Here is an 11,540-nt window from a genome sequence, read left to right on the forward strand (position 1 = left end):
GTATCTTAACCTCAATTGAGAAAATAAATTAGGCAACGCAAGTTTAATACAACTGAAATCACTTGCCGAAACACCTTCAACAACCCCAGTTTTTATATCGTCCACCTCCATTAACCTAAACATTAAAAATAAAAATACATCAAATTACAATTCTAAACAGAAAGATTTGGAGTTATTTATAAAAAATGGAAGGAATAGGAAGCAGCCATTACCGAACCCCCCTTGCGTACCGGAGGTCAAGGACACCGGCGACCAGTGGATATAGGCGTAGTTACCGTAGTTGTGCACCTTTTAAGATCTAGTATGTTCGTAGACGGTACGTTCAGAATATTCCCCGATTTATTAAGAAGACTAAGAGGGGAATAAGGAAATTACAGCTATACGATGAACAATTAAGGGACGTTAAGTTTGATAATAAAGGCGTGGCGAGATTACTTAATGGTATTGAGTTGGGTAATAAGAGATCTGACCGTCAATTAGACAAGATCGTGGTTAAGGGTATCAAATTCATTGGTAATGTTCAATTGGGCCAGGATGCTAAGGACGAAGCTGTGGTCCACCACGTGTTGTTTGAAAAGTTAGGAGTAAAATTAAAATTTAATATTTTATTAACAGATAAAATTATAATAAAGAAAAATAGTGACCATATATCATTTTTAATAATTCCAATCTTTTATGTTCAGTTTGTTGGGATAGGAAAAATTTTTTTAACAAAAAATATCTTTTATGGAAAAGTGTTTTTAAAAAATATTTTTATATGTTTAGTGTGGTGGTGGAACGAAAGTGGAGATAAAGATGGTGGCGTGGTGATATTGTGATGATGGTGATAGTAGTATCGTGGTGGAGATGATATTGGTAAAATTTTAAATTTAAAAATACTTTTTTCCTTTTAAAAATGAAAAATATTTTTTGTTTAAATAAATTTATTTTTTAGATACTTAGTAAGCAAAATTTTAGTCCTCATTTGTGATGTTGGCTATTTTAGGTAGACTTTTGACTTTTTGAATATTTTAGCCAATGTGTTTAGTTTGGTTTTGGGAGATAAATTTAGAAATTTTTTTTTGAAGAGAGAGTTTAGAAATTTTTTTAATTTGTTTGGTTGTATGTTTGAAAATAGTTTTGGAGTATGGGAGCTTGGAATGATTTGATATTTTGTTGTAGTTGAGTAGATGCACGTGAGAGAAAAAGTAATTGAAAAGAAGAGAGGAGAGAAAAAAAAGTGATTGATTGATGTGTAGGAAAAAAAAGTGATTTTAGAATTTTTTTTTCCAAAATCACTAAAACAAATAAAATTTTAAAAAAATTTCTCCAAAAATATTCTCTCAAAATCAAACCAAACAAGGCCGTTGTGTTTTGAATGATTTGTGAATTTTTGTATAGTTGAATAGATAGTTGTAAGAAAAAAAAATAATTAATAAATAAAATATAATATTTTATTTTATTGATAATTTTAACATTTTTTAGTTTTATTAACTATTTTAAGTAGAAATTGAAGACAACAATGCCTAATGACAAATAAAAAATCAGATTTTTTGTTTTTTGAACGCGAATTAAAATTCAAAATTAAAAATCATTTTAGGAATGTTACATTTAATGAATCTAGGCTTACTTGAATGGTTTAAATATGTACATGTTGATCATTTGTCGGTCATTCGAGTAAATATTGATCGATAAGAATGGCAGTTATAATTGACAAGGATGTACGTAATTCAAACAATTCGAGTGAGGTTAAATTCAATCAATCGATCATTTTTTAAATCATTTACGTTATGTTTGGTTGAGAAATTTGATGAATTTTATTTTAAAAAGATAAAATAAAATATAAATAAAATATACCTACATTAATTTCATACGTCTTTTTTCTTTATCTTTTCAAATCTCTTCCTAAATTACCAAACCAAATGTCTCACAGCCGAACAGAGCATTAATGAATTTTCAAATCTCTCCCAACCAAACAGAGCATTAATGAATTTTCCGGGCAACTACCCCAACCGTCTCACAGCCGCCACAGCCTTTGCTCTCCTTCCGAAGCTCCATCGATTTCTTTCTTTCTTCTTCTTCTTCTTCCACAAATTTCATTATCAGCAAAAAAAAGTTTCCAAATGACCCAAATTTGAGTATGCCTCGCAGACTAGATTCGATTCACGCCATAGAGTCCTGCACATTCCACCTCCACAGTTGGAGACCATTTCACCTCCCAACAACAACAACAACAACAACAACAACCCTAGACTCCGATTCAACCACCTATACTTCAACCACCTATACTTCGAAACCCTACTTCTCTACCACCCCTAAGAGGCCTTGTCTCTCCGATCGACCAACTTCCTTCCCGATCGACTCTATCGACATGTCCAGGCTGACTTTGTTTGATGATGATCGATCCAATAACCGAAAAACCCTCCACTGGATCGTCCGGAAGCGGCGGCGGCGAAATGGGTCGCGGTCGGTGTCCGGGCGGAGCAGTGATCGAAGTGGCACTCGCCGGAGGTCTTCGGCTGCTTATGCTACTTGTTCGGATTTTCCGGTTGCGGCGGGGACGGATTCGAGTGGGGAGTTGTTTTTGAATGGGGATGCGAATTGGGCGTCGGATGTGAGCGACGTAACGAAGAATTCGAGGAGGGAGAGGGAGGGTGGAGAGAATTTGAGTAGTGGGTTTGGGCAAAGTGGGAATTTTGATTTTTTGGGGAATGAATCTGGGTATGGGAGTGAACCGGGGTATCGAGGCGATGCAGAATTCGGATATGGTGATGAGTTTGATGAAGAAGAGGATGATCATCGAGTGCTGTTTTGGGGCGAAAAAATCGAAGGTAAAAGCTGCAATTTATGCTTCTGAATATCATTTGCTAGTTTTTTTGATTACATTGCACACAATTGCTGTTGATTTATTGCTTTTAGTTTATTGGGAATTTTAAATAGAATACACTATTGAACACTCTGATTTTAATTTCTATGCATGTTCAGAAAGCGTTAACAAGGTTTGTCTTGAGGGCTTTGGAGATTATTTAACTCAATGTCTCTTGTTTAGTTTGGAGCTAATGAAACAATTGAGCGCAGTTGTGAATTTTGGAAACAATGATAATGTTGTGACTCTTTGTTTTGCATTTTGTTGTTTTCTTGAGCTCCTCACTCCCCAAGAAAGCAAAAACCAAAAACAAAAAGAAAAAGAAGAAAAGGAAATGCATTTATGTATATCAGTTGTTGACACCTACAGATATCTATTTGATAGGTGCAATCTAAATTCCTGTCCAGACTTGTTGAGGAGAGGCAAAATTGGAATGCAAAAATATGAATGTAGGGAATTAATGGTAAAAGTGATAGTAGTCTAAATATGGAAGTCAAGGTTGACTTGTTACCTTCGCCTTGTTGCTCGAAAATACTTTTGGTGGGAATTTTACTTACTTTTTCACGTCGCCCCAGCAATTCATAAAGTGAACTCCACAGTCATAGTAATGTTAGTTATTGAACGATGTCAAATCTTCGCCACCTGTTGATGATGACAGGCGAGATGGTACTTGCCACCTCCTTTGTTGTTCTGCTGGTGAAGTGATCGATTGTGTTTGGTTATGCTGCTGGTTAAAAGCTTAAACCTGATATTGATGGTGTTTGTTTCCCTTTCTATGCAAACAGGTACAGATTCTAATACGGAGATAGCTGGTGAGAAGACACTGCAAAAGGCCCATCATAGATGCCGGCGTAAGAAACATGATGTGAGAATGGTTGATCCACTGCGGTGAAAGACTGTTGACAAACATACATGTCATGATTTCAACTTCTTTTCTCAGCTTCCACCATGAAAGAAATTTTCATTCCTGACTCCGCTGCTGTCATATATTGCTGTAATTAGATATACCAAAACTGTTGTGCAGCACCTTTGTTCAGTTCTTGAGCAATCTCTTCTGGGTCAGCAGTGTCTAGATCTGGCATCTTTGCCTCTTCTTGCTTGTAGTGATTGTTAAAATGATGATTGAGAAAGTGTAATACCTAATTTGAAGTTTGTCAATAAGCTCAATTTTGAGATCCAACACCCTTGTTTAGCAACTTTTTTATTTTATTTTTTTTGCTGTATATTGTCGGGTGGAAATGTGTCTGAATGAAGAATATCTAGATATGAAAAGATTGTTTTTGGATTGCAGTTGTGATATTCTTAGGAGTGATTGGGAATTGACTCTTTTTTAGTGAATTTTTAATTTTTTATAATAAAGAAAGTGCAAAAAAGTAAATAATAATTTGACAATTTATAATGATTTTTTAATTAAAAATTCTAGTTCTCAAACAACGCCTTAATGTGCTTCTGGAGAAAAAATTAGCCTTCCCTCACATTATTACATTTGTATTTATTTACACTTTTATCTATCAATTTGTACAATTACTCCCTTTTAATGAGAAGTTGTTGGTTGGTCTGGAGTATCGTCACATGCTGTTCTAATAGTATTGTGATTGATGAAAGAAGTGTGATCTATAAACTTGTGTTAAGTGATTAGAAAATATGATAAATTGTCATTAGTATGAGATACGTGGCACCTAAGACCAACCAATAATTTTTCCTTTTTAAATATTAAAATTAATTAACTTTACCCTAAACTGTTAGCGAGGCTCGTAATTTAACAGAATATCACATCTATCAGCATCAAAAGTATTGATTCACTTTGCCTTCACATTAAAGAGATAAATAAGGAGACAAATAGTTAGATATCATGCAATAAACACAATTAATTGTTTTGAAAATATTTAATAAAACACAAAATACAATTGATTACAATTTACAACAAACTACTTTATCTAAATACAACCAAAATAAGGAAATCATGCAAATAAATAATTTCGCTTGAAGTGGACTAATTTCAATAGTGTAAGAAAAATAATTGTTCGGGATAAAGTGAAATAAATATGTTAATTTGAAAGGTCAAAATGAATTTTTTCTGAGGGTGGTCTCTAGCGACGAAGATTCACCATACAAAACAACAATAACAATAACCTCCAAAATTTGTTCTAAAGAAAAACCCAAAAAGCAACAGAGTTCTTAGGGTTTCAAATGTTTGAGATTTCATTTGTGATGTCAATCCAGTTCGTGTTACATATGAATAAGACTTGCTCATCAATGTCAGAACAGTAATTAGTGCAGCCCATTGAAATTTGAATATAAATTTCTACATACTGTGAATAATCCAATAAAAAATAGAGTTTAAGATATTCATAATTGAACTTAAAACTTTCACTTATCTTGGAATTGAATCTACAGCTCATTTTCCGTGAACACAAGAAAACAAAAAAGGTATTATCAAGCTATATTTAGATCTTCAATGACAAAATTGGAAGCTCATCAAGATTGGCACCCTGTAGAACTGTTCCCAATAAACAAAAATAAGATAAAATAAAAATGAGCCACCTAACTGCTCGACTCAACAACCATTAAACAAAGTGTCCACAAACAAACAGCTGGGAGCTAATCTTCCACCATTTCTTCCTCAACTTCTTCCTCATCCTCTTCCTCTTCCTCTTGCTGCATTTTCTTTCCACCATGATTTTCTGGAAGGAACAGAGAAATATAAGAATTGGGTGCAATAAAGGCCTAAGAGGGGAACTTAAACGCATAGCAGAGTCTGAAAACTTCAGATCTAGTTTGCACAGGAGTTTCCCGTACTGTGCTCCTGTGTGTAAAAAGTAACATAAACATTGAGTAGAATAGTGACATCATGTGACATTATCACAAATCAAGGAGAAATTTATTATAGCGGTAGTGGAGATTACATGGTTGATGGTCGTGTTATTGGGCAAGAAGGAATATTCACCTAATTCCGTTTGCGGTATTTTATTGGTCAGTGACGCTATGTAGGAAGCTGTCACCATTCATTGCACTCGATATTTACTCTTTGAGAGGGTGGCTTTACATGCCAATTGAATTAAGTATGCAATCTGACTAAAATCATCAAATCACAATGAAATTTTATAGGAAAATTTATCAGCCAACAAGAGCAGGTCGTAGGTAAATGAAAAAGTTGGCAGCGAGGTTGGGTAAATGGCTAGAGGGAAACACAACAGGTTTAAGAATTAAGATAAGTTGCACATATGAACATTTAAACAACAGGTTTGCAGAGAGAATACTACCAGCTATTACCTCTGGTTGCACCAAGGGGTTGCAACCCATATACAAAATCTAAATCAACTATACAACCAAAACTTTTCAGAAGTCTCTACTAAGTCCAAGAAATTGGTTCAAGAATGGGTATATATTGAGCTGAATATAATAAGGACAAAATTTTACTTGGTCCGCACCAATAAGATCATTACTATGGACATGAGTGGGACTGTAATTTGAGAATGATCTCATAGATTTGCATACTAAATTTTTTTCCGCAGTAGAAAAAACACGAGGTAAAATGTTATATAAGATGAACATACCATATTCACTGAATATGACTCCACCAGAACACAATCCTTCCTCAATTTTGATGAGGTGAAGAGTCAACCTAGGTCCAATCTCTTGAAGCTTGACAGCACTTTTTGTAGAAGCTCAGTTAACCCTACCAAGATCACTTGCTAGACTTACAGTTGCTGCTTCCTCATCTGCTTCGCTTTCTGATCCATAACCAGCCCTTCAGGGGAAAAGATGAGAGCAAGAATGATCAACATCCAAACTGACATAAAATTTAAAAATTGGTTGCAATTTGTAGCTAGACCATCCTAACTTCTGATTTCCTTGTAATCATACCTCTAATGATCACAACACACAAAAGACTAAGAAACAATTACGTGTCACATAGAAAGTTTCCTTGAACTGTTTGATATTTAATATGGATACAGATGATATATATTCTACCGTTATCACTTTATACATTATATTGAATTGGATAACACATTAGCTAATAGCTAGTGATTTAACTGAAACTGTGGCCCTTGATCAAGCTGAATGGAAAAAACAGGATTCGCATGGCTGAGTCCCAAGTAATTGGGACAAAGCTTTGTTGAGTGGATTAGCCTATTGAATCAGATAACCAACAAAACTACTATAACTTGACCTTTACTGCTGATCATATGCTATGAAAACCATGATAGAAAACAGACATGAAAGACAAAAGTATATACTTAAACCCATGGTATCAGATCTATAGCAGGCTGATTAGCAAATTGTCAGTCACTTAAGTCACAGCTCACTTCAACTTTTGACTTCCTGCCAACAAAATCAAGGGGGAGAGAGAAAGAGAGTGACACACACTTGGTGACAAAATCGCTCACGTCTTGAAGACTTCTTAAATCAGGAACTTGATGGTTCTGCACAACCTTTCTTAAATCAGTAACAGGCTGTAATCTAATGGAATAATGCCGAAAGTCAATCAGCTTTTTCTCCTTATTATAATTTAGTAACACAATTCTCTGGCACAAAGAAAGTTTGACCTGCAACACAAGCAACATAAGAGGAGAAGCAATACTACTTCAAGCTGATACAAACATCTAATTCATATTGTTCCAGCACTCACAGTGTTAACATTAATGGCTGGAAAGATGTTCTGAAACATAATGGTTGTAAGCTTCAGATGTTGCACCCCAGTCCCAAAATCAGAAAGAACGATCTGGAAAAAGTCATTTAAAAAAATTTGTACAAGTGATCAAATAACAAGTAATAAGAAAATGTACAACTTGACACAGTTTGACACCAACTTCACATTATATATACCCCCCCGCCCACCCAAAAAAAAAAAAAAAAAAAGCTACATAGTTTATGTAAAGCAATTCCTTGATATATATATATGGCTTGAGGAATTTTAAATGTCTTTTTTTTTTTTCTCTACATAGAAGTTTATAAATTAACTGATGAGAGAAAATTGCAGATATACCTAAAGAGGACCATTACCGCCCCCCCCCCCCCAAAAAAAAAAAAAAAAAAGCTACATAGTATATGTAAAGCAATTCCTTGATATATATGGCTTGAGGAATTTTAAATGCCCTTTTTTTTCTCTACATAGAAGTTTATAAATTAACTGATGAGAGAAAATTGCAGATATACCTAATGAGGACCATTACCCACTTTGTTGGGCTGGACCTATAGGTTCTTTTGCATTAAGACATTACAATAAGTACATCATGATAACATTCTATCAAATGGTAGGAAAGGAAATGACAGATTCCAGAGACACATCTAAACTGAATTTTAATGATTGGTTCATGATGACATTCTTAGGAGTTTAAAACTTCCAAATAACATTTATGATATCCCTTTGGACTCTGCAAATAAATAGTACTGCTAAGGTTTGCTGATTTTCAGTAAACTACATTAAGATGGAATCAGTTGCAACAGTATGGAAAACAAGCAAATGCATGACACATGCATGGATTTAGTGTATGCATTCCTCAGAGTATTACCAAGGGCAAGTTTTTGAAAAGATCCTGAGGACATCTAGGGCTCACTTGAGATTGAGCAACATCAACTGCCAAAGAGTATTCTTGTATTTTAAATGTTAGAGTGGGGCCTTGTGGAGTCCTGGCAACCCTCAAGTATGGTGCAGTGGCAGTTTTTGATAACATGAGGAAATATGTAACGCCCATGGGCCCTGCAATATTTAAGAAGTCGTTGATATTATTCCGCTTCTTTTCCTGCAATTATAACCACCACCAAGTTAGCCAATTCAAAAATAGTAGGTGTAACAATATAGAATTACATGGTGAGTCCATACAAGAATTGAACATGCATTATCATTGAAATTATCCCATGAATGAAAGGAAAACCCTAAAATTCTTAAGAATGGGTGGGAGCCATTTAGTTCTTGAACTTACCTATCAACCCCATACAATTTGAAAACCTCAAAACTCTTTTGGAGCATTCAGCTAGCCACCATAAACCATAGATACCACAAGGGGTAAACAAACTGAGTGGTTGAATTGAAAAGATAAGGTCAAAATTGGAAATTTTCGAATGCATTCACCAGAAGTAAATATCTCTTAACAAATGGCCAATTAAGTCTACCTCTAAGCAGCAATAATTTGTTCCAAAGTACTTTCAAACTTATGCCATAAACAATTGTTGGAAGTTGTTTTAGCTACATCTTGTATAGCATGAATGAATAGAAGAAAATCATAACCTTAAGCTTAAGGGCAGTATATGGAAGCATCAACCTTCTCAAGTCCGCTTGCAACTGTCTAAGAGAACCGGGCAACTCCCCTCTTGAAAATACAAAGCTTCTTGGGATTTTGTCGCCGGTGATATGATCGACATAGAGCTGTTTTTTCTTCAAAACCGGCTTTATGAATACCTTCTTCTTCTGATTCAATTCACGTTGGATACCAAAAGTCAATCCAGATATGCAAAAAATGATACCCCTTTTGGTTGATTTGTTTGCAGTGTTTATTAAACCTTAGATTTGTCTTTCACTGATATATGTCAGTGATAAATTTATCACTGATATATGTCTTTCAATCTGTGTTGATTTGTTACAAAGATGATGAGATTTTCTTTTTGTAATTCTTTAATAAACAGTCGGTGGGAAATTTATTAATGGATATATTTATTTATTAGTGATAAATTTATTACTGAATATATCTTTGAATCTTTCTGTTGATTTGTAACGATGATAACAAAATTTTCTTTTTATAATTTTTTAACAAACAGTCAGTAAGAAATTTATGTGAATGTGTCTATCAGTGATAAATTTATTACTGAATATATTTTTGAATCTTTGTGTTGATTTGTGATGATGATGATGACAAGATTTTCTTTTTATAATATTTTAACAAACAGTCAGTGAGAAATTTATTAGTAAATGCGTCTATCAATGATAAACTTAACATTGAATTTGTCTTTGAATCTTGTGTTGATTTGCGACATTAATGACGAGATTTTCTTTTTGTAATTTTTTAATAAATAGTCAATGATAAATTTATCACTGAATATGCTTTTGAATCTTGTGTTGATTTGTGACAATGATGATGAGATTTTGTAATTTTTAACAAATAGACCGTGGTTAAATTTATCATTGAATGTGTCAATCATAAATTGTTTTATTAGATTTGTCTTTGATTCTCTGTGTTAATTTACAAATGTGAAGAATTATTCTCTGGTAAGGATTCCTCATCTCTGTCTCTTTCATTTTCTTTATCCTTATTTATTTATTTATTTTTTTGCTACCTTGTTTGAGGAGGTACTGGCGGTATTGATATGGTGGAGATGGAAAATGGCCACACAAAAAAATATTGTTAAAGTTCGGAGGTAGTCGGTGGAGGTCAGTAATGGTTGTAGACAGTCAATGATAAAGGCCAAAGGAGTCATTAGAGGTTGATGATGGTCGCCGGTAGTCAGAAGTGGTCTTCGGTGGCCAGTTAAGAGAAAGGGATTCGACCAGTTGTGAGAGAGAGAGAGAGAGAGAGAGAGAGAGAAGAACGGTTTAGTGATTTCTTTGTTTGGACTAAATGTCAAGGGTAAAATGGGAAAATGTGCTAAATCTTTTTGAGTCAAGACCTCATAGGAATTAAGTCACCGGCCCATAACTTTCCCTATAAACTATCATTTTTGTTTGGGCAAATATTTTTTTGCATTTTCTAGTTATTGGTATAAGGAAAAATGAAAAACGAAAGGTAACGAGAAAATATTTTGTGGTTAATAAAAGGGAAACTTTTTTTAAGGTCTCTGATATTGAGATTTTAAAGGATAAAAGACATGTAATATTTTCATAATGGTCGGGGTCCCTTAACATTTTTCCAGAAAAATTTCGATCCAAATTTCTGTGTTTTGAAATTTCTTTGGTTTGAAATTTATCTAATTTGTTCAATTTTTCTGATTTTTTTTCTATGTTTTCAATTTTTATGTGTTTTGAAATTTCTCTGATTTACTCATAAATTTCTCTGTATTTTGACCAATTTTCTCTGATTTGCTTACAATTTTCTCTGTGTTTGACCAAACTAGAGAAAATTGTGTGTTGACTCAACTAGAGAATGGAGCACACAGATAAGAAAGAACCAGCTGATGCCATTAATATACATACATATTCATTTATATCTATATATGGATTCTTTGGTTCATCACCTTCATCTTCTTCAACGTCATTATCTTTTTTCTCTTTATCTATGTTTTCGCTTTGTTTGTTCAAACACCGAAGGTTTCTTCACTCGCTGGCACCTTCACCACTCGCCTCAAGAATATTCACAGAGAAATTTCAGAGAGATCTCAAAGAAATTTTCAAAAAAAAAAATCCAGAGAAATTTGTCTAGTCATTTCTTTCCATTCTCAACTTGAAACAAAGATTCAAAAGGACAACCAATCAATGGTTGAAGAATACAATTCTTATGTCCAATTTTCAAACTACAATTCCATTCAGTATCAATTCAAACAGTACTCTGATGAGATGCCATTAACTATTCTTGTGTTATATATGTGTGTGTGTGTGTGTGGATATTGTAATTTGTTTTCAGTGTTCTACTATTTGAAAAAGACATACGAGGCAGCTTGAGGGTTTGCTTGTGGGTGTTGGGACATCATGTAACAACCCCGGTCCGTAATTAGCTACTATTTAGTAATTAAGAATGCTAACTAAGTGTTTAGAATGGAATTA

At 34.0% G+C, this 11,540-nt stretch overlaps 2 protein-coding genes across 2 annotated transcripts; one reads left to right on the plus strand and one right to left on the minus strand.

Moving 5' to 3' along the window:
• Positions 1-1,661: 1,661 nt before the first annotated feature.
• On the plus strand, positions 1,662-4,135 carry LOC114286564 (uncharacterized). Its single transcript, XM_028229747.2, has 2 exons — positions 1,662-2,810; positions 3,631-4,135. Exons 1-2 carry the CDS (start codon positions 2,120-2,122, stop codon positions 3,735-3,737), a joined length of 798 nt encoding a protein of 265 aa, XP_028085548.2. The 5' UTR covers positions 1,662-2,119; the 3' UTR covers positions 3,738-4,135.
• Positions 4,136-5,193: 1,058 nt separating this feature from the next.
• Positions 5,194-9,305, minus strand: LOC114286543 (peter Pan-like protein). The gene is made up of 6 exons (XM_082897596.1): positions 9,078-9,305; positions 8,362-8,592; positions 7,479-7,571; positions 7,217-7,395; positions 6,403-6,596; positions 5,194-5,529 (listed from the first exon to the last, which is right to left on the minus strand). Exons 1-5 carry the CDS (start codon positions 9,105-9,107, stop codon positions 6,515-6,517), a joined length of 615 nt encoding a protein of 204 aa, XP_082753722.1. The 5' UTR covers positions 9,108-9,305; the 3' UTR covers positions 5,194-5,529; positions 6,403-6,514.
• Between the last annotated feature and the right edge of the window lie 2,235 nt (positions 9,306-11,540).

The sequence above is a fragment of the Camellia sinensis genome, chromosome 12, assembly GCF_055761805.1.
Source record: "Camellia sinensis isolate YWXY chromosome 12, ASM5576180v1, whole genome shotgun sequence".
Classification (NCBI taxonomy): domain Eukaryota; kingdom Viridiplantae; phylum Streptophyta; class Magnoliopsida; order Ericales; family Theaceae; genus Camellia; species Camellia sinensis.